Source organism: Manduca sexta, chromosome 5 (assembly GCF_014839805.1).
Source record: "Manduca sexta isolate Smith_Timp_Sample1 chromosome 5, JHU_Msex_v1.0, whole genome shotgun sequence".
Taxonomy (NCBI): Eukaryota; Metazoa; Arthropoda; class Insecta; order Lepidoptera; family Sphingidae; genus Manduca; species Manduca sexta.
In genome coordinates, this window is record NC_051119.1 from 10,149,251 (window position 1) to 10,173,291 (window position 24,041).

The 24,041-nt window shown below is 34.8% G+C and overlaps 2 protein-coding genes across 7 annotated transcripts; one reads left to right on the forward strand and one right to left on the reverse strand.

Annotated features, from left to right (window-relative positions):
• Window positions 1-79: 79 nt before the first annotated feature.
• Window positions 80-7,359, reverse strand: LOC115455899 (probable ribonuclease ZC3H12C). 3 transcript variants are annotated; one of them, XM_037444192.1, is made up of 7 exons: window positions 7,341-7,359; window positions 7,105-7,216; window positions 5,108-5,977; window positions 4,393-4,562; window positions 3,619-3,720; window positions 2,193-2,312; window positions 80-1,782 (listed from the first exon to the last, which is right to left on the reverse strand). In XM_037444192.1, exons 2-7 carry the CDS (start codon window positions 7,132-7,134, stop codon window positions 1,578-1,580), a joined length of 1,497 nt encoding a protein of 498 aa, XP_037300089.1. In that variant the 5' UTR covers window positions 7,135-7,216; window positions 7,341-7,359; the 3' UTR covers window positions 80-1,577. The 3 variants fall into 3 exon arrangements, with proteins under 3 accessions (XP_037300089.1, XP_030040552.1, XP_037300097.1); XM_030184692.2 differs by lacking the exon at window positions 7,341-7,359 and having other exon boundaries at window positions 7,161-7,334; XM_037444200.1 differs by lacking the exons at window positions 7,105-7,216; window positions 7,341-7,359 and adding an exon at window positions 7,056-7,074.
• A 1,084-nt stretch (window positions 7,360-8,443) lies between these two features.
• Window positions 8,444-23,438, forward strand: LOC115455937 (uridine phosphorylase 1). 4 transcript variants are annotated; one of them, XM_037444717.1, is made up of 8 exons: window positions 8,444-8,517; window positions 16,428-16,542; window positions 16,668-16,791; window positions 19,486-19,641; window positions 20,122-20,307; window positions 20,465-20,603; window positions 21,841-22,034; window positions 23,198-23,436. In XM_037444717.1, exons 1-8 carry the CDS (start codon window positions 8,448-8,450, stop codon window positions 23,285-23,287), a joined length of 1,074 nt encoding a protein of 357 aa, XP_037300614.1. In that variant the 5' UTR covers window positions 8,444-8,447; the 3' UTR covers window positions 23,288-23,436. The 4 variants fall into 4 exon arrangements, with proteins under 4 accessions (XP_037300614.1, XP_030040616.1, XP_030040613.1 ...); XM_030184756.2 differs by lacking the exon at window positions 8,444-8,517 and adding an exon at window positions 11,196-11,457; XM_030184753.2 differs by lacking the exon at window positions 8,444-8,517 and adding an exon at window positions 11,941-12,469.
• Window positions 23,439-24,041: the final 603 nt, after the last annotated feature.

The following is a 24,041-nucleotide window of genomic DNA, read 5'->3' on the forward strand; positions in this document are numbered from 1 at the left end:
TTTAGATACCAACAGAGCTTTTCAAGACAACGGCTACGTGTCCACTCAAATTCAAAGGGAGTAATGAATAAAAGCAGAGTATATTAAACATCGATCTTTATTTTATAAATACCGACTTACAATGATGTATGTGTATTGAGCGCATGTTATTGCAACAAAGTTCAACGCTAACGAAAAAAGAACAGGAAAAAAATCATAATCTTAATTAAAATTATAGAAATGACCGTGTTATTGAGGTTTATGTGTACTATGTAAAAAAAAAACAAAAGAATTAAAAACACTGCATTACTATAGTCCTGATTGTACATAAGCTACAAAAGTATTGCGCCGTATCAAGTACAACAAAAGCCGTTCAACACCATTCAGATCTTGTAAATATTTACGGATGCGTATGCGCAAATATTTCTCTGTAAATAGAACGTTCTGTCGGGCGCTGTGAAATACTATGGGATTACAGAAATGAAACTTAGGATCTTGGTTTACAACAGACACACATGAGATTTAGAAAAAAAAAACACACAGCCTCTATCCCCAAAGGTAGAGGTGCAACCAGGGCACACATTTTTGTGGTCCACCCTGTAAAATGATAGGCGAGATATCAGAGCGGTAGTCACAGCGTACAATACAGTTGTATAATGCCACCGAAGCAGTCTTGGCAAATAAAAAATATGAATATATCAATTCTACCAACTCGGAAACTATAATTTAATTAAACTATTGTCTAATTTAAACACGATACTTTACCGAGTAAATAATTATATTCACGCGCATCAAGTATCAAGATGTTTTGAATATTGATATTTTATGGTTTAAATAAAACATTTCAATATCCATATATTACTTGAAATCTATAAATATACGATATTTCTGTTAATAATTCTTTATAGCCAATTTTAAACTTTTATTTTTTCAATCTTTATTTATTAATGAATGCTGAAAACCAGATGTGACCCTAAATTTCGATTGAATTAATTTACCGATATTAATATCAAATAAATAACATAAAATTTGGCCACAATTCACTCTTTTGAGGTAGCGCATTTTATTATAAAACATAAAATGAAATTTACAAACTTAGAATACTATAAATGAAATTCAGAAAATTTAATTTTCTGTTTGTTTCATAACAAACTTGAATATGGTTTTTCATTTACGTTTTAAATAAATAAATTATGTGCCTATGGAATCTTATTTTCTATGTTAAAATGACATACTGGCAATGACGAAAAATGTCCGCAGGTTACGCGCAACACATTGATCCACTCCCAAATAAAATTTTACACATAATGTATATTACAAATTAAAAAATCACGAAATATTGTATTAAACGAGTTTAAAAAATCATAAAATTTATGGTTAATAAAACACCGTAAATCTGTTTTTCGACCGCAACTTGCAAATATCTTTACTCGCCACATGAGATGCACTTCACACTAAATTATAATATAAACAAATTAAAACCATAAGCACTCGTAGATAATATTATATCGCTATCCATACATTTTGACAGTTTAAGACGATATTATCCAGCACGCTATACTCTGAATACTCTTTATAAATAAAGTTTTATCACAATTTCAATGGCTCAAAAACTTTTGCAGGGTCGGTCCATTCCTCCCCAGGGGATCTTTAGGGAACATTATCATATCGTCCACCCAAGTGAAAGGCAACAGTCTATTTTCTATAACAAATCGCCATTTTGAATTTTCGTCTGCCAAGTCTCTGTAGTTGTCTCCGGTTACTATAACACCGTCAAACTCGGCTGCACATTGAATTATGTATCTGAAAATTATAAGCATAATATTATAAGTTTGATATTTATTTCATAAAAGAAATTATGTTAAATAATTAATAGGATAAAAGTGAGTCCTATTTTGTCATCTAAACCAAATATGCTCAATTTTGTTAATAATGACTGGACAGTGGAAAAATTAGAACTATATATATAGATATAGGTAGGCAACGGCTTGCTGTGCCTCTGACATTGCAAAGTCCATGGGACCGCTTGCTGGTGTGCCTATTAAGGCAAAACAAAAAAAAAGCATCATGCTTATTTCACAGGTGTTATCACATCCACATTTCGCCAGCTATATTATAAAAATATGTACTGTTATTTACCAATTATAACAATACAAATTAATTAATTAAATACATGTATGCACACACACACACCAATAAACAAGTGAACTAACCTGTCATCGTAAGGCGTGATAGTTTTCCCCTTTATTTCCCTGGAGGGGGTGTACACGACCATCCCCTGCCTCTCGAGGTGGTCCAGGAGTCTCGGGTCCGTACTCTTACCGTACTTACACCTGTAAAGGGGTTCAAACAGTAGAGGTCTATAGCCTCTCTAATTGCGATAGTGCCATTGCTTAGCAGAATAATTGGCAGTTTAGCTATTGAGTTTGATGTGACTAGTTAGACTTAAAAAAAGGAATCGACTGTTTTAACTTTAATACAATCAATGTTATTTACTCTCCCAGCCTCCATTTTCTTACAGGTCTGCAAAATTCTAAGTTATCTTTGCAATTTAGATGTTCATGGGTGACCATAACATATTTGTAGCGGCGTAAAAGTAGTCACCACTCTAAGGAACACATGGTTGAGTTTCTCTACGGTAGGGAAGATCTCCCGATGATGGCAGATGTTGCGCTTGACCGGCTACGGCCGCTCTGATGTTTCTTATTCGTGGTATATATACTGTGTACCGCGCGCAAATTCTTTACCGCAACTTAGAATTGACTATCGCCATCTAGCGTGATTGCTGTGCATTATCACTACAATTATGTCAATACCACATCGATCCTCTCTAGTTCCAGTGATGTTGACGAGATGGCGTTGTATATTACCCTATATTAAATAAACTCTCTTTGCTTAGTTTTTTTTGGAACCGCTGCAGAATCACCGAGGGCTCCTGTTAATGGGATACTGGCACCCCAGGCTTATCATCTACAGCGGCCCGGAAGGGGAAATTGAGGAGAAGAGGGGAAAGGAAAAGGGTTCTTAGGATGGGAGGGTCAATCAATGTCCGCTAGCTATTGAGGCGCAATGTACAGATTACCACTACATTGTGTTCCTCGGCTTGCGACAATGTCTCCAAGCGCTAGGCGTGCATTTGGTATGGAGACCATTTGCACGGTATCGCCTTAGTAGTGACATTGTTTGGTTTAATGTTATAATTTTACTTGTGAGTCCGTCATGAGACTTTCTCTTTATTAACTGTTGCTACATATTCTTTCGGGGACAGCCTATGGCGTCTTAAGCCGTTAGAGATGCCCAGATAAGCGATACATTACATACACCTCTTTGAGCTACTCTATAATCAGCAACCAGTCTGAAAGAAATCGCCGATAGCGATAAGACCGCCATTTGTATTTCCCGTTGGATCCTAATGTCTAATATATACTTTACTAATGTCTAATATTTACTTTTCTCTATGACTTGATCTACAATAAAGACTTTAAATAAATAAACCTGCTTGTTTTATATAACCCAACAAACCTGCTAAAACAGACTGCTCGGTTCACTTTTATTTACAAATGTGTACTGAATCTTGATATTTACCTACAGATTTCTAACTACTTTGCGGGTAGATCTACCTAATATAAGAAACCATACCTGAATCTGGGCACAAACGCCTTAACTCTATGTCCACGCTTTAAAAAATAATCTATACATATCTTCAAGCCAGCTACAGAAAACACTTTTCCTTTCCCGTGCCTGTAATTACAAATAGAGATCAAGATTATTACATATGGCAACGGCGGCCAATCTCAACGGAGATCAACTAGGTATGCAGGGATATTATAATACACAAGTGTCTCATATTTTGGTGAGACGGCAATCCAACATGACCGGAGAGAGATCAGGCGCAGGACCGGCGGCATTAGCTTTCCGAGGCACAGGAGTATCACACCGCTAACTTCCTGACTCCTGAACCCACGATTGAGTTATTTTTAAGATGGATAAATCCAGTCACAATTATATTTGGTCCTACCATAGATTCGAGCCTAGGATTTCAGCAGGGTAGTCGTACTCCTGGCAGTCACATATAGTAGTATACTAGGTAATAGGTATAGCTCGCGATTTCATCCCCTTGAAGGAACGATACAGGAACAAAAGCCCCACAGTTTCATTTACCTTTCGTGATAAAAAGATGCCTATATCTTTGTACAATGTCCATTTTGTGTGTGCCAAATTTTCTCCATAATCGTTCAGGTGTTTTAGTTTACTTCTAAAATACATGCAAACATCTTTACAAAATTTTCTTTATTACAAAGAACAATAACTCTGGCAAGTAACTTGATTGCTCAATGAGTTGGTTAAGAGACATCATGAATTCGCAGTACATGCACTAACTACTCAAAGTTTAAATCTAAAGCATTAACTTACTCCATAGCCACATTGCTACCATCTATGACAATCATTCGCAGCCCAGACTTATTATTATTGCCTCTGTCGGGATGGTATATGTTACTTCCCACACTATTTCTTGATGGTGACTGACCCAACAAAATTTTCTTTATCCGATCATTTTCATCACTGTTTGTAGTGATTGAGTCCTGTAATTTATATTCAAAGTTATATTAAGGTTTTGGTAGCCTTTTTTTAATATTATTTATTATTAGCTTTTTCATGGGCCTTGCATGAAAATATTTTAAGTTACACATCTAATAATGTATTGGTGAAAACTTCATTCAACTCCATACAGTCGTTTTTAGTATGATGCGTGTACAAACATACAGATAGACAAAATTCTAAACTGTTTTTTAGCTTTTGTTGCTCATATAATTTAAGGCCGCTTATATTAGTTATTCTTCAATATCTATAATGTACAGACACACACCTGTTACAATTTTATTATATGTAAAGATTTATTATGAAAAATCTTTCCAAAAAGAAAAGGCCCACTGAGTATTCTTTTTGAGTAAACTTTATGAAAATTCATGTTTAAATGCAATGCATGGAATCAATAACTCTTACTTTCACTACAAATGTACTTTTCGCATTGTTATTTTAACATGTTATTTATTCCATCCAGTTGCATTTAACAACGAATTTTCATTACAAATCATTACAAATATAATAAGAAAAAAAATATACAAACCTTTATACTTGTTAAACTTTTTTTCACATGTTTTGGCATGTTGCAACCATTAAATATTTTCTCCGTAATAAACTCTAGCAGCTTGCCTTTCTCCATTGAGTCTAACTGAGCGATACCATTCGCGATTTTACGCATTTGCTTTGTGCTTGATTGCTGCGGTTTTCTTAAGACTGTAACATCTGATTCTCCGCTCAAACTATGTTCTGACACATCTGGTTTAGTCACAGATATAATAGAACAATCCGGTAAATCTGTTGTGTTAACTAAATCAATAACAGTATTCTCAGATTCTTTGGTGTCATTAGTGGATGCTGTTTTATTTACACTTCCAGATGCTTCATTACCATCAGTTAAATCTATTGTTAAATATGAATCCCTGTTAATCTGTTTGGTTAAATTAATGTCTTTGTTTAAATTTATTATTGTGGAAGAATTGTTTTTAGGAAATGTGTTCACTATGAGTTCGGATAAGGTTTTACTGTCTTTGTTTATTATAGGTGTGGAGCATTGGATGGTTGATGGTTTTTTAGGTGTCTGTGGACATAGACCTTCATTGATTATTAGGTCTTCATCATTTAATATTATAACACTGTCGGATTTCTGTCTCTTTCTCCTGTTGCCTGGTGATGGACTCAGGGTTCTTTTAGATGGCCTATCATTTAAAGTCTCTGTACTATTATGCAATGAGTTATCAAGGGAGATAATCGAGATATTTTGTGAAATATTCTCTGAGGCATCACTCTCGCTTCTTAATTGCATAAATATATTCTTTATGGTTTTATTTCTTCTTCGCTTGATTTTTCTGTTTGAAGCTTTCATTTTTGGTAACATTATATTCATTTTGGATTTACTTTTGGATACAGATTTTCTCTAAAAAAAATGTTATTGATTGTTAAATTAGATTGAATCTAGCCTACAATTTACTGAATTGATTGAATTACATAGACATATCAATATATATTATGAATAATACTACAACTTGAACAAGACAACTTATGTAGAAAATATTTTCAACAAATTTACTGTAATAATGTGAGATTTGAAAGCAGTTAGTTGACTAATCTTATAAATATTAAAAATGAAAAACCATGTATAATTTTTTTTATAGGTACAATTAGTGTAATTTTCAAAAAATCATAATATTCAATTACTAACATGTAAATAGTTTCTTACTTAAAAAAGTACATACAGCCTAATCTACAAAGCAAAATCATATAGCAGGCATACAACGCCATATAATTAGAAACTTATTCTTACATAATGTAAATGTTACATGTATTGTTCATGCTTTCAGTAAAATATGACATGCAAATGATTAAGGTTATAAAAAATGTACATTAAAAGACATTATAAACTGTCACCTAATATTAAGATAACATGGTGGCTAGCGCTGGGCAGCGGGTTAATTTCATTTCTTGCAAGATATCAAAGTTTTTACAAATGAACAAACGATAATTCTAACATAATTGCTTTTAAGGTTGAAAAATAATCAACTTACAAGCAACTCTATATCATCTTTACAGATGTATTTACGAAAAATAGATGAGACTCATACCACAGTGCTTTAGAATGGTAATCAACAACTAAGTCAATGAAGAAAGAATTAAAATATATGAAGCGTGAAAAAATTTGGAAAAATTATATTAAGTTTTTTATACGTTTTCGTGGGTATTATAGATATCAGATTTCCAACCCTTAGGGCCTAATCCTAATATTTTAAAAAATATAACCTACAATTTTGTTTTCATAACATTGCACAACAACAAAATAAACATAAAAATTGGAATGTTAAATAGTGTTTGGTCGTGACTGGAGCTGATGTAAAGGAATCAACATATTTTTTACGAAACATGTACCTACCATAGAACAAAAAAGATGTTAAAATTATAAGTAGTGAGAAAGCACTTTTACAACAGGCAATAAGATTGTAAAGCAGAGAGATAAGCACCATTTTTGTCCCAAGAATTCACTCGCCGTAAAATATACATATTTTTTACCTTAATTTTGTAAATAAACAAACTACGCATGTGTAGTAAGAAAGTTGTTAACTAACTGCTAGTGATGACGACGACGGTTTGCCCATTTCGTAATAAGAATTTTGTATTAGCACTGAAATATAAAGAACTTTTACTAAACTATTGATACAAACTAAGAAATTCTAACAATTTATCCAAATAGCAAAAAAATGAATTCAACAATGGAATAACTGTCTTAAAAACGGCAGCAGTGTTACCACATAATTTTCTTTGGTTACCACTTGCTAGATCTGTGTTCGCTAGTAAAGGTGATCGTTCAGAAACTCCCAAGATTTTTTTATTATATTGATAATATCCATTTGCTTTTCAAACTCGACATTGGTAGAATTGTCGTAAAACGATACAGTCAATAGCAGCAAATTATATTGCGTTACGTTATTATTGTCATAAAATACCTCAAAAACATTAATTAATATCTAGATGCAAAATAGCTTTCTGTTTTTTTATTCTTGCGGGTACAAGTAAATCACTTCTTTAGACAGAAAGGTGTGTTATCTACATGCATTTCTTAACCCTAAAACTCCTGCCAATATTGTATCAAGATATTTAGTCCTTAATTAAACTTGCAATTAAAAGCCTCCTAATTTAGGGGGAATCCCGGAATTTCCCGAAATTTGGCAGGGATGGGACTGAGGATGGGTTAGGGTTTGCCAGTGTTGCCCGTTTAGAAATTTCATTTGTACATTTTACCCGAATATTAGTATAGCCTCTGATCCGCCCTGTGGACTGGGGGCGTTTGGAGAATTCCACCACGGTATCCCCTGCCTGTCGTAAAAGGCGACTAATAGAGGCCATCGGGGGGTCGCCGGCGGGCAGCAGGGGGCTGTCGGCCGCTGGTGTAGGTTGTGCATGCTTAGCACATTGTGGTGACCCCCGGGATGGACGGCAGTGTGTAGTTGGCCTCATGCTGCCGTAGACGCCGAGGGCGTCCTTCGGTGCGCGGGGGCTTCTGAGCCCCCCACCCATAGGAGACGGGCCGCAAGGCGGCACCGCGCAGGGGCGGCTGCGGTCGCAGACTAGACACTTCAACGTCAGAGGAAGCCCGCAGCCGTCCCTAATGCGCCGAAGAGGGCCACCGCGGAGTTTTAGCTGGTAGGCCGTGCATAGGTTAAGTTGTATATAGGGTTAGGGACTCCGGCCCGGCGGTCGCCCGAAGGTCGTCATCAAATCCGGGCGGCTCAACGCCGGGCCGTAAGGCACGGTTACCCCAGCATAACCGCTCAGTCACCCCCCACGAAGGCTGGGCGGTAGTAATAAGGGACTTTCTCCGCGAAACCAAAAAAAAAAAAAAAAAATAGCCTCTGATGTGTATGTGTGTATGTAACTTTTGTGTCGCCATTCCCTCGCGTAGATTGATAGAAGCAGGGCTACCAGGTATACAGGCTTACATTAATTTATTTCTCTTTAAAAGTCTGCCCTGTGGTAGTTAAACAAATTTGATAATATGGATTTGTAATAGATACTTACTTACACATATTTATACAGACTTTTCCAATTCATATTTTTAGGTTTTGCACTAGAAGATATACTTAAGCAAACGAAAAGGTTTTTAGTTGCTGGAAAAATTGGATAAGTACAGATTGTTCATGTTACAAATATAATTAATCCGCCACGGCAACCTGGCATCGCTGTGTAACGACTTCTACCAAGGTCAGATCCGCGATGGGGAAAGGAGAGAGTGTGAAAATATATATTTTTTTACAATAGAGGGTTGTTAGTTTAAAATGTGTAAACAGAGGTTTACAATATTAATATGTTTAACAGATTTTTAATGATTACAATTTAAATGTACCTATAATTTTTGGGATGCATTCGTGCATATTGCACGTGCATATTTGTACTGTTAGAAATACATTATGCGGTTACTTTGTAGTAGATAAAGACATGTGTTTTTTGAAATATGATGTTTAATTAGATCAAAAAGAAAGGGACAAAGAGTGAAAATAAATGTAGTGATGATGTTCCGCGGTCGGGATATAAAGTCACATCGTGGGACGATCACACATTTTATTTTTCCGGGATAAAAGTATGTAGGTTAAGGGCAGCTAATAACCCCGTACACATTAGCCATACGAAGAGGACAGGTAGTAAAACATATTACCCATCTGTAGAATGTTTGCCCAGTCTGGGACAAAGAGCACCTCTCTGGGATTCAAGGGGAGCGCCAGGTCCCGGGGCGTCATGGGTCCTAGGATGATAAAGCTCGGTGCAAGTGTAGTAAAAAAAAGGAAACACGAACGTACCAATCCCTTCCACCGCTTGAAAAGGCGAAGGAGGTGCTGCGTTGGTGGATAACTAACCGTTGATCAATACACTAAGGGTTGAGTACATGTTTCGGGCGGTTCGTACTTTTCAATTCACCGTAGTCAATGTATGCTCTATAAAAGCAGAGTCTAAAATCGTATGACGCTTATGTCAATAACGTCGAGTTTTGCGTGAAATTACTGCGTGAAGTTATGCATCGAATTTTGTAAGTACTTATATAGGATCAAATTTTTTAACATAGCGAAACAAGTTAGCGGCTTTGTTGTTGGCGGCTTCGTTTAGGCGGTGAAAAATTTATACTTTTGTTAAGGTCACTCAATGTGTGGCTTCCCACATATATTGCCTGTGGGTGCGTATTTTGCGGAATCAAGAAACAAGGCCCCCATAGAAACTATACTACCTCCTAGGCCGCGGTCTATACGGCCTATTGACAAATACGGTACTGAGTCGAGGAACGCGTGGGAGGTCCGAAATGATCAACGGTGCTTTAGCAGTTTTTAATGAAATAGCAAGGCTGCACAGAAAGCAATCGCCGCCAACACTAAGTCGCCGAGCTGTGTCGGCGTGCCAGCGGGTATGCTGTGTAGATCATTTAAAGTTGTACACGAGTATGACGCCTAGAATTCTCGCCTGAGTCATAGGTTTACAATAATTATTTGTAACAAGTATTGGCAAGTAAAGAATTTAAATTCACGTCTAGTTAGTGATTAGTTCTCGCAGTTGAAAGAAAAACGTAAAAATAATTAATAATCATGGATATTTCTGCCTTTAAAATTTCGTCATATTAAATTTTCTTTACTTGCCAATACTTGTTTAGTTACCCAGATTAAAGGTGAAACAAAATGTATGAAAATGGACCTTGAGGTATCGCCTTAAAGTAAAACAAAAGAAATAATATCGTGAAGCCAACCAAATAACTAATGATATATTAAATTTTGTGACTGTTCAATTTAGTCGGGTCCGCGATATCACTTTTGTTGAGTTTCAGAACGCGACATTACATTATTATATTCTGTGCTCCAACGCACACTGCTTTGATGTTAGGAACACACCTACATTGCTTAGGCAACAGTGAACTTTATACAATAGCAATAAAGCTCAAATTGACTCTACGTATTAGTTAGAAAACGTTTGTATGGGAAATAGAAAAATGCTGTTTTGAGGATTTTCCCGGCAATTATTCGAATTTTTCTCACCTTTTAAACCTTCCCTAGACCTCCACGAATAATTCAAGACCAAGATAAGATAAATCCGTTCAGCCGTTCTCGAGTTTTAGCGAGACTAACGAACAGCAATTCATTTTTATATATATAGATTAATTATTGCTTTCGGCTTTGACTGCGTAAAAAATTCATGATAAAAGTTAGTTATTTTTCCCGGGATAAAATTAAGTCCATATTTTGAGCTAGAGACCTCTAACAATAAATCGCTTAAAAGTGCATTCAATTCCATGCGTTTAGAAACATACACCAAGACACAAATTCTAAAAACTGTTACTTTGTATTTTGTTGTTCTAATAAATCCCCCATGTTCGGTTTTCTTTTATATCTATAATGTACAGATATCGGCTTGTAAGATTTTATATGTATAGATTGTCTAGAACTAGTGTTAGTCTAGCACATAAACTGATATTACCAACACGTGTTACTAGACCTACAAGAAAATGATAACCTCCAGTGTAGTAAAATATTGATACATAATTTTCGTCATATTGAATCCTTGACCGGGTCTACGCACATTTTGATAATAAGTTTATCGTTCGCATTAACCTTTCTAAATTGTTTTATTTAATTCAATTGGCGTAGTGACGTGCTTGGGTAACTAGTTTTAAGGAAGCGAAAGGCTTTAACGTACCTATTTATCCATTATTTTGATGTGTAAAATGTGATATAGTGCCGTGAAATAGTTTACCGGTATACGGGTTCTGTCAGACCTTAAAAAAGAGCGTCAAAAAGCAATAGGCCGACATAATTGTGTTGACCGTCAAGCGATACTTTCATTTCTTGCCGGTCGACGTTTTTTTTTTGTTCAGTTCACGTAACTCCAGGTGTAAGTAAAGTTATGTCGTTGTGCTAATTTAAAAAAAAACAAGAAAAAAACGTGTGTGTGTCACATGTATGCACGTAAGAGGTATACTTCTCCGGCGTAACAAGATAAAAATCTTTCTAAAAATTTTGTCCTTCGCCTATTGTCCTATGTTTGTAGAGAAAATAACATTAATAATAAAAAATGTTATTTAATATATTGAAAGAAAGTTTTATTATAACGCATTATCTAGTTAAATAAATTATATTAAAATAGGTATAAAATAATAAAAAAAATCCGGAATTATTTTTTTTGTATGTATTATTAATGTATTATTTTTTTTACACTTATTACATATTAAATAAATAAGAATGTAATAATTTAATTAATGACTAGCTAATTTCATGGTATCGGTTTTTCGCGGCGCGACGGTGTGCGCGCGCATCGTAAAAATTTACTCTCATAATTTTTGCCTAAGGCGCCAAAAGAAGTATAACTTCAAAAAACATGCATTGTTTAGATCTTCAATTAAAGTTATATGACTATTAAAAGGTTCTAATATAATTGAACCGCATTTGAATACTTTTTTTGTTATAATTTGCACGAACGTAACAGCGGGAGCATTCTCTACCAGTCAGCTACACGAGTTGCAGATATAGAAATGTTTTTGGTGTTGGATATTGAGGAAAACATTCTAAAACAAAATATTGTTAATTTTAGAATCCTTAAAATTGTATGTGTATTGAAATAGCAGTTAGGTACTTTATAATTCTGATTAAATATCCGTATTAACTGCTAATTATTTTCCGCATTTTGTGTATTTATACGACTTAATAAACCAATTAATATAATATATCGCATAACTCATATCCTTATCAAACGATGAATCATGCAGCAAAATGCATTTATTTATTTGAAACTCCATTCCGATCTTATTTGCACGCCTCTAGCATATTAGGCGGTAGAGGACGTGAATAATTTTATTAATTAACTGATCATCGTCCTGTTTGTTCGTTTAGCAGTTTTGCAAGACAAGGTAAGTGTTAAATATAAATGTTATTATTGTTAAGTAGTTGTGGTCTAGAATTTAAAAGCCGCCATCTCTCCCTTTGACTCCTTACATTAAAATAATTATAAGTAATTCTGAATCAATGTTGGAATGCAATATTATTCCTTTAATTTAAATACATGAAATAATAATATATTTGTTACACTATTTCCTTACTATATAACATTGTTTTTTTTATTATTTTTTAGATTAGTAGTTTAAAAATAAACAAATTAATAACTTCTTTGAATATTTTTTATTGAAGGAAAAGTTTCTCCCTCTTTTCTATGTTTCCGTGCCCTACAAGGTCCATGATTATGTACCTACTTTCCTTAATTTGTAAAACCTATATTTTAACAATTGTGGAGTGCAATAAATATTGGGCCTATGTTTTTTCAAATTGTAAAAAAAAATAGATCAACTTCGATATTGTACTTATAAAGATTTTATTAGTTAATAGGTTCATTAATAATGACATGATTTGACTGTGTGTTTAAAAAGGTAAAATAATCTAGAGTGTTTTCTACGTTAGATACCTCTGGAAGTATTGGAGGATTCTCAAGTTAGATTTTTTTAGTGTTTAGTTTTTGTAATGAGCATGGCAAAGTGACTGCTGCACCTGATGGTAAGTGGAGTGGGGTCCAATGGAATGTCGATTGACGAGAGATGATTACCCCTCAACAGTCGACACAATTATGCCGGCCTATTGCAACCTGATATACACAGGCTGCCCCCAAAACGCGACACACTTACGTGGGCCACTATGGAGGGTTTCAGCACCTTGTTTACGGTGGTCGCTATCCGGCGGACATAACATATCCTATAACCATCAATATTAAATCAGTATAGCGTTTAAAAGGTCTGACGTCACAGTAATGTTAGTTATAAGATAGCACCGACATTATTTACGATGTTGATATCTATGTTTTTAATTTATTCAAATTATGTCACCGCGAGCCTTCGATATATATGTACTACGTACTAGATTTGGCGTTCCGAACATTCACTGTGTTCAACTGAATTGAACTGTAATCCATTCTAACTGACTAGTATGGTCAATATTGACAGGTTGTGGATGTGGACGGAGACGCTCATTATATAAGAACTCGAGTCTAAGTGTAAACCTGGATTTGAATAAAAAATATTAGTCAAATAAGTAAAATTATTTGTTCTTCAAGTGAATATATAATTTATAACAGTGACGTCTTGATCGGCATTTAGTTAAGATTTTGAACAAATATAATAATACTAGCTTTTGCTCGCGGCTCCGCCCGCGTTATAAAGTTTTCCGTTATAAAAGTCTTGCTATATATTTTCCCAGGAGCCTATGTTCTTCCCAGGGTCTCAAACTGTCTCCATACCAAATTTCATCTTAATACGTTGGGTAGTTTTTGAGTTTAACACGTTCAGGTAGACAGATGCAGCGGGGGACTTTGTTTAATAATATATTTTTGTAGAACTTTTTAAGAGGAACAATCCCGTCATACATAATTGTTAACTTTAACCGTTTACGCAGCGCACGCACGGAAGCTCTGAAAACGACTAAATTTTCCCCGTTTTTGCAACATCTTTCATTACTGCTCCGGTTCTATTGGTCATAGCGTGATGATATATAGCTTATAGCACTCCACGAACAAAGGGCTATCCAACACAAAAAGAATTTTTCAGTTCGAACCGATAGTTCCTGAGATTAGCCATTACTGCTCCGCTCCTATTGATAATAGCGTGATGATATATAGCCTATAGCACTCCAGAAACAAAGGGCTATCCAACACAAAAAGAATTTTTCAATTCAAACCGGTAGTTCCTGAGATTTACCATTACTGCTCCGCTCCTATTGGTCATAGCGTGATGATATATAGCCTATAGCACTCCAGGAACAAAAGGCTATTCAACACAAAAAGATTTTTCCAATTCGAACCGGTAGTTCCTGAGATTAGCCATTACTGCTCCGCTCCTTTTGGGTATAGCGTAATGATATATAGCCTATAGCACTCCACGAACAAAGGCCTATCCAATACAAAAAGATTTTTTCAGTTTGATCCAGTAGTTCCTGAGATTAGCGCGTTCAAACAAACAAACAAACAAACTCTTCAGCTTTATATAATAGTATAGATATAGACTAGCTGACCCGACAGACGTTGTCCCGTTTTAACCATGAATTTGCAACGCGCATTCTGTCAATCGCTTACAGTTATTTCAAACAATTGACAGTCATATAAAATTTATATTTTCGTTACGTTTTCTAATTTTCCGCGCATTTTTTGAATATTTTCTTTTATAAGAACCTTCTCCTGACAATAACAAACACAACAAAAAAAAATAGTGAAATCGGTCCAGCCGTTCACGCGTGATGGCGTGGCCAAGGGAAATAGAGATTAATTTTTATATATATAGATGAATCTTCGTGTCTAAATGCCGGGAACATCATCTCGGAGATATTGCCACGCGCAATGAATAATCTGGCCATTGAAAATTTCTAATCTGGGTAATCTGGAAATCTTTGGGGGAGACCCATGTTCAGCAGTGGAAATCCTGCAACTGATGTATTTTTTTCGGAATTTCTCAGGTATGCAGGTTTCTTCACAATGTTAAATAAAAGGCAGGGGAGGCAGGTGAACTCTCCCGTATTTTATATGCCTACGCACTGTTGTATATAGATACTTGTAGGTATCTAAATTTAAATGAGGCGTCCCCCTGGACCAAAAGTTAATGCCTGCTTCTCTATGAGTTAAAAGCTGGGTACACCGAAGATTAACGTATTTAAATAACAAGAAGCAGTGTATTAAAACAGCCACAAACAAGGAAAATATACGAAATGAACCAACAATTAATAACGTATTGATTTTCGAATGCTTATTTTTAGAATTGTTTAACCAATAACAAAACTTTATAATATAAGGAAATATAATAACTATATTTTACCCGGAATCATTATAATCATATAAAGTTTTGTTATTGGTTAAGGCGATACCTCAAGGTCCATTTTCATACATTTTGTTTCGGCTTTAATCTGGGTAACTAAACAAGTATTGGCAAGTAAAGAATTTAAATTCACGTCTAGTTAGTGATTAGTTCTCGCAGTTGAAGAAAAACGTAAAAATAATTAATAATCATGGATATTTCGGCCTTTAAAATTTCGTCATATTAAATTTTAAAGGCCGTTATATTTCTGCGCTACTCTGTACCCCTTAATAAAACATATGATTATAATGATTAACTTTTGGTCCAGGGGGACGCCTCATTTAAATTTAGATACCTACAAGTATCTATATACAACAGTGCGTAGGCATATAAAATACGGGAGAGTTCACCTGCCTCCCCTGCCTTTTATTTAACATCGTGTAGAAACCTGCATACCTGAGAAATTCTCTATACAAATTTTCGAGGGTGTGTGAAGTCTACCAATCCACACTAGGCCAGCGTGGTGGACTAAGGCCTAATTCCTCTCAGTAGTACAGAAGGCCCGTGCCCAACAGTGGGACGTTATATAATACAGGGCTGACATTATTATTTAGATGTAGCTATGGTGTTAATCGACCCTGGTGACTGGATTTGTTTGGCGTGTGAATTAAAAAAAAATATTATCATCACATACCAATGGCGAAAAGTGAAATTTCCTGAAAGGGCGCCCAACATAATAGGTACTAATATGTATAAATGCGGTATGCAAATCGTTCTAATGATAATTATTGTAGCGACAGCGTCGCACATAGTATCACCACATTACCACATTAGTATATAAACACCATATGTACATAGAATAAATCAGACCAAATACCACCTCGTGTCTCATTACATCTTGCCGTAAATTAATGGCAAAATTGTCATCAATTCTACATAAAGGGACGCTGTGAGGAATCGGATTATATGGACTCTTCATCACTCCAACAGACTTTTCTTCATAATTTTGTATTCTGATAAAGCCTGAACGTTTGTTTTTTAGGAAGAATGAGTTGTGACTGCGACTACGTTTTGCCCAGCAGAAAAGGTTTCATGCCACACTATGATAACTGCAAGACCGTGTGGCAAGCAAAGCATCCTGGAAAAAAATATCCCAAGTAAGTTTTGTTTTGTTTTCTGCAAAGATAGAATAGTTTACAAGACTCAAGGAATATTGCGTCCGTGTCCGTCTCACGTACCAAGATTTCCGTTTGGTACACGAAGTATTATTATTTGTTTTCAGAAATGACGACGGAACAATAGCCCTGCCGAATGAACACCTTCTGAGCTTGGATGTGGACATATTGTACCATTTGGGTTTGGACAATAAGAACTGTGATTTAAAAGCAATGTTTCACGACGCTAAGGTACTTATGGGCAATTTTACAGAAATATATTTGACAAATAGATATATAATTTTTATTCGAGGACGAAATACAGCTGGTGAAATAATGATGAGATTAGATCTCTGTCTACCCCCGAAAAGGAGTGCATATATCTTATAATATAGTAAAGTATTGTAAGGACATATTTCGATCAAGTTAAATTACTAAGAGTTGATTTCATAAACAGCGGGATAAGCTAAATAGCTTAATATTTGAAACATAAATCATAATAGTAATAGCTAAAGTAAAAAGCAGTATAGTTGCCAAAACACAAACGTTTAAATGTAGGCAAAAGTAACAGTATCTTTGGTTGTTAGTGTTAATGACGAACTGACTGTTAATGAACTGTTATTACTGTAAATGGTAAGGCATACTTAGATATCGCGAGGAAAGACTGATTATATCACTTATATGACTGATAATATTTCATATTCCGTAAATATATAGATGATTACAAACTGCATCAAACGAAACTGCATATCAAGACAGCAACAGTCATAGCAACATCGATAGCAACTTGAAGCTATCATAATTTGTATTATCGTTGCTTTTGTGAAATATCTAAGTTGATAAGCAGACTGTTGCATTGTGTAAATATTTCACTCATTACACTATGTGGTAGATTTATTTAGGCAAGAGTATGTCTAATAATTCTCTCTGTAGTCCTTCATGACTGAGGATCGTGGTCATCATTGGATGTATGATTTAGAGCGGATTATTTATCTCCATCGGTTTCTCTTCATTGCATCTTCAAATAATTTATGGAACTTGGTGGCAGACGAGTCTTCAATCTTATCGGTCTATCGGGTTGGTGCTCAGCCTCGAGAACGTTTGCCTTCGGTGTTGCCAATGATCACAAGTCTTTCCAGATTTTCGTCACCTTTTCGTATAACATGTCCGAAGTATGCAAGGATGCGTTGGCGACGTATGTTGGCTAAACGTGTCTTCACTTTAAGCGTGAGAAGATCGATTCCTTTGTGCGTTTCGTGGTCCATGCTATTCTCAGCATTCGCCTGCAGCACTAGATTTCAACTGCATCGAACCTCTCTCTTTCACTAGAATTGTCCACGATTCGACTCCGATAAAGGAAGATAGGGATAATAATTTCCCTATTCATCCATATGCTGTTAGGTGGAGCTGTAGCGTCTTTAGCCATGCCATTCTTTATGTCGATTTATGTCTAGTGACAGTACCGGAGCTATACATAAATTCAGTATAAGCCACGCCCGCGTCATTGACATTATTTATGCGTGACAAAAACAAAGTCCATAATTATAATAAGGTTTAGTCCACCATGCTGGTCTGGTACGGGTTGGTAGATTTCACAATTCACATAGCGTAGGTAGCAAAACTTTACTTAACTTTTTAATTCGGAAATAGTTGACCCAAATGACCTAATAGAAATCTACCTTCTGCTAGCGTAACTTACTTAATACTTGTATTTAGTTTTTTGTCGTTACTAATAATATCATTATATTTTCAATTTATTTGTTAATCTAAGTAACTTTTCCCGCCTTATTTTGTTTAATAATATTGTTACTTCTATCTTTTCTAATGCATATTGTAGCAACCTTCCAAAGTAGTCACTTAAACTTTTTGATTTTATATTGTGTATTAACCTTAATATAATAGTGTAATTCCTACTACTTGTTCATAAATAAATAAATACTATTGAAATTCTTGAGAAGTATTCTCATGTATGTAGGTCACGCAGTTCGTTCGGCAGCTATATTTGTGACTGACATGTAGATCGGATATTCTGTTAAATAGCTCATATATATAATCGGTTGGTAACATTGATAATAATGCAAATTGTGATTCAAATGAAATGCGTCCTTTAACTATTATCATGTAAGTCACCTTGGCAAAGGACGAACATGCCTTATCATAAATTATATTAATAGATTTTGTTCACACTTCCGTCCGCATGTAGAAGATTTGCAGCATAACATTCCTGTTTTATATTTTTCCGGGACAAAATGGAGCCTAGAATTTAAGTTAGCTTATTCCATGTAGTAATTTTTGCGGGACGCGTGTACGATCACACAAAAAGACATACAAAAAATCATTCATTCAGGTTTTTTTCCTTTACACGTGTAAAGGTAAAAAACTCGAAAAACGTAAATAATGTTCTTTAATAAAAAAGGGTATTTATCGTTACAAACTTATTATTTGCGGTTGGTGCGATAACCTTATCAAGGCATTAAACGGTAAAGTTAAGTTTGTCAAGTTTGAACTTACATAGTACGTACAAGTTTGTACGGAACCCTCGTGAGTCAAATTCTCACTTTTCCAGTATTTTTTTCTTTATGTACAGACCGTAAACTATATAAACAAAACTATACATATTTTTTAATTACTTTAATTTATTTGACAAAAAATTGGTATATTCACTTACAAATAACATTATGATAATTGAAACAATGCAATATAATAAACATTTATGAAATGTTTGTTCGAACGTTTGGGTTCACATTCATCAATACCTAAGTATATTCTATCGTGTAGTCTTCTCAGCAATGCGAGTTTAGCTTTTCTAAGCTTATCTTTGGTCTGCAAACAGCATGTAGCGACTACTTACTTCAAACTACTTTTTCTAACAATAATAAGTAGTAAGTTAATAACACTACCTTAATTTTTTTGTTTTAAAGTCGAAATTTCTTTATTCTATTTCAGTTTGTGTGTATGGGTGGAACTAAATATCGTATGCGAGAGTTCGCGCAATACATGGCTGGCGTATTGAACATACCGACCGATGGTGGTCTCAAGAACTTGACCAAACGCTCCCAAAGGTACGCCATGTACAAAGTTGGTCCAGTCCTTGCTGTTAGCGTAAGTATTTAATTTATTCTTTTAATATTCAAGTAATATTGATACTTGATTACTATAAATATAGAAACAAGGGATTACTATGATAAAGAGCTCTTCTGCTATCACATGTCATATTGTAGTTTATTACAATACTAGCTGACCCGACAGACGTTGTCCCGTCTTAACTATGAATCTGCAGTGCGCATTCTGTCAATCACTGACAGTTATTTCAAACAATTGACAGTTATATAAAATTTATGTTTTCCGCGCAATTTTGATTTTTTTCTTTCATAAGAACCTTCTGACAATAACGATCACAACAAAAAAAATAGTGAAATCGGTCCAGCAGTTCACGCGTGATGACGTGATCAAGGGAAATAGGGATTCATTTATATATATTTATATATAGATTGAGTTATACGTGTGTGTTGTTTTTGAAAGCCAAGAGCAGTGTAGATGCCATATCTATACATTTTTAGTATAATATCATTGCTTTTACAGCACGGAATTGGCATACCCTCAATGACGACGCTCCTCCAAGAGGTGATCAAGTTGCTGGCGTACGCAAAAGTGGCGAACCCCATCGTCTTCAGGCTGGGCACATCTGGTGGGCTGGGCATCCCCGCAGGATCAGTGGTGGTGTCATCCTGGGGGCTCAACGGGAACCTGGAGAAGACTCATAATATTGTAGGCACTCTTTTTAGTTATGTTAATGTTCGTCTAGATGGTGTTGCCACGTCTCAATGAAAATAGTTCATTAGTGTTCTTGATAGTTTTAATGTATTCCGCAAGATGTCGCTAATTCAAGTATAAATATTACTAGTCCTTATATTTTTTTTTGCAGCCAATTTTAGGTAAAACCCGAAAGTTTCCATCCATCTTGGATACACGGCTGAGTCAAGAGGTCCATTCTTTGGCGGATCCGTCTGATGAATTCCAAACTTTCTTAGGAGGGACTATGGGAGCTGATGATTTTTATAGAGGTATTAAAATCTTGAATCGGTAAATTCAGATTTCATTGGTGAACGGTCCGTATTTATAACATGATTTCTACAGGCGTATCTTTGTCATCTTATTAAATAATTGGTAATAGGCAATGAATTGGTATAGGTAGTACACATTTACAGTAGTAAAGCCGTAAAACATCATCTTCACTTTGAGCATTTGAATTTTTCGCCCTTAATGTTTAAAGTTTCTTGTTGGATGGATGGTTTTATGACTGCACTAGGTATTGTTCGCGGCTTCACACGCGTTATAAGCCTTTCGTACCACAAAAGTCTTTAATGCATTGTGTCGGTCTAAAGCTTTATCAGTACAACATTGCCATTCGTTTAAAGAATTTGTTTAAATAATCTCTTAATTTCCTATTGGAGCTAGTTACATGGTTATTAAGCCTATGTATTAATGCAAGACATGGTCTATTCGCGTGCCAATTTCATCTAAATTTGTTCAGTTGCTGCGTTTACTTCTAACAAACATCACAACATTTTCACAACCTTTTGTATTTATAATGTTAGTTAGATTAAATTATGGTGATATATGATTGGATCATTAAAAAGTATTGACGTTCAGAACGATAAAAAATCAGAGATAAGAGATAAAGTCTGAAGATATTATCAGCTATAAACTCACACTTATAACTTATTTATTACATTTACATACATCGTTGCTGATGTAAATGCAATATTGTATAACAGTGGTGCAGGGTAAAATTTTCTGAAAGGCATACACAACTTATAGGTATTAATAATATGCATAAATGCGATCCGGAAAACGTTATAATGATAATTAGATTTTACATAAATTATGGAAGGGAAGCCGGCAGGAATACGGTTATATGCACCCTCCATCACTGGTAGAGATAATTGAAATTAACCAAATATGTAACTGGCTCATTCCTATGTAAATTTTAACTTATGTTGCAAAGATGAAAAAACAAATTTTCGTGTTGGAAAAAATTAGAAAAAACAATAATCTATGGTTCCCTTTTTATTTATCTTTCGGGTTTATTAGAATTTTTAAATGCAAAAGACATAGAATCATGTGATATATATAAATCCAATTACATCATATATAATATGGAACCTCATAAAAGTGAGCCAGAGGTCTTTTGACTTTTAGTTTTTCCTTCATTTAATGTTGTTACGATAATTTTGATGAATGTTCCTTCATCGTTTTTAATGTTTAATGCAATAAATTGTAATCATGATTTTATTATAGGACAAGGTCGCCTGGATGGTCCTTTCTGTGATTATACAGAGCAGGACAAATTGGCTTATTTAACTAAGTTATCAGAGATGGGGGTAAGAAATATAGAGATGGAGGCGCCGGCCTTGGCAGCGATGCTCACGGAGGCTGGCGTGCGCGGCGGCGTAGTATGCGTCACATTCCTGGATAGGCTGCAGGGAGACCAGGTATGGCGACTTCGCTGTTACTAAAAGTAAAAGCATCAGTTAAAATGCTATATTGGTAAGTTTAAACTAGCAAGTTCTTGTAGTAATATATTGAGCTGGAACTTCTCCATGAGTGTACATTACCGACAATTTTTCAATAGTTCTATAGATATAAAACTTGCCCTGCTAACTAAAAAAATTGCAGAAATCGCCGATTTTTTACATGGTAAAATTGCGGAAGTTGACTTACGCAACTTTTCTTGCTAACCTAAACTTCGTTTAAGAGTTTCCGCGAATCAACGCCAAAGCTTAGGTAAAAGTAACTTGGACTGTAATTGTCGTTGTAACTGGTCGTTATACGACAAAGGCCTGTGTAGATAGCAGTGGAGAAGGATGAAATTTTCCTAAACGACACAACATATAGGTACTGAAAATATGTAGAAATGCGATTTGCAAATAGTTCAAAGATATTAGATTTTATATAAATTTCGAAAGGGAAGCCGGTAGGAATCGAGTTACATGAACCCTTGCCACTAGCAGATAGAGCAAGATTTTGTAACAAATCACAGCGGGTTGCCCCGAACATGTTATGGGTAAATAATTACTATGAAATTGGCTAAATTCAACGGGGAAATACATGAAATTTACCGAATTAAATGGGGTAGGAGAGGGGTTAGAGATACAGAGTTTTCTTGGCCTTCTTATGTTTACAATGCAGTTTTTTTTTAATTCGTATTGAATATGTTTAATTCATGATTACCGCCACTTAGGTCAAAGACCTATAATTATTTTTCAATCGCTTTTTATTGAACCAAAAGCTGGATATAGCTATCATTATTGTCAAAGTCGTAGCAACCGCAATCAAAAACTTTTGTAACTAAAATACTTCCATCCACATCAATGATTGTTTTACTGTGGCGAAGAATCCATATAATCTGATTCGTAACGGCTTCCCTTTTATAATATATATATAAGCAGACTATTAAAATAATTTTTATTTTTTATAATAAATAATTAATATTCATGGCATAGTGGGCTAAAATCTAATTATAATTAGTATTAGTACAAATATTTTGTGTCGGCTTCCCTTTCGGAAAATTCCACCGTTCACCATTGTTGTTTTGACTTACTTGTTTCCGAAATTTACAAAATCATAATTTTATAATACTAAAATATATTTTCAGGTAACTCCGAGCAAAGCTACTCTGACGGACTGGCAAAACCGGCCGATGATCCTTATCGGCAGATACATAGAGAAATATCTAAAGAAATAAACATATCAATAATTTTAATATAATATACAAAAATTTTGTTTTTGTAACTATTTCTTTATCACGAGACAACGTATCCATCAAAGTATATAAATTATTTCAAATTGTATTGAATATTACTTTTTATAAATAAAAATATTAGAATTCAAATCAACTTATTTTTTTTGTCATGAAACCTAAGGTCTCATTTCGCTAAATGCTGCTTAAGCGATGTTAACTCGTCAGTTCGATCTGTTCAGCTAATATAAACATGGCTCTAGTGCTACGAAGCCCGTAGCTCAAACGCAGCTACGGTGCTACGCGGTTCAAAAATATACGGGGTTTTAATGATCCATTTAGTAAACTTTGAAACGAAACCGTTTAACTAGACTTTATAAAACATAAAATAGTAATTATAGTTTATGAATTTATTTATAACTCCATGCTACCTACAAATTATTATCTTATACGCTATTATACTATAAGTATTTTATTTAGGCTTGTTCAGGAATATGAGGCATTTTCATACATTATTACAACTGAAAAAAATAGAATGAGATAAATACCGGCTTTGAAATTAATATTTGAAACGACATTATGGTATCGAACTACTATTAAATACCGTTTATTCTTTGATTTTTTTTTACAACAACTCTTTGGTATGATATGTTCATTTATTTACACACTTTTTATATATTCATATATAAAGGCGGATTTAACACCAGATGCGTTCTGTACCAGCCAACATTTGGGCGATGCAAAGATGAAACAAAAAAGA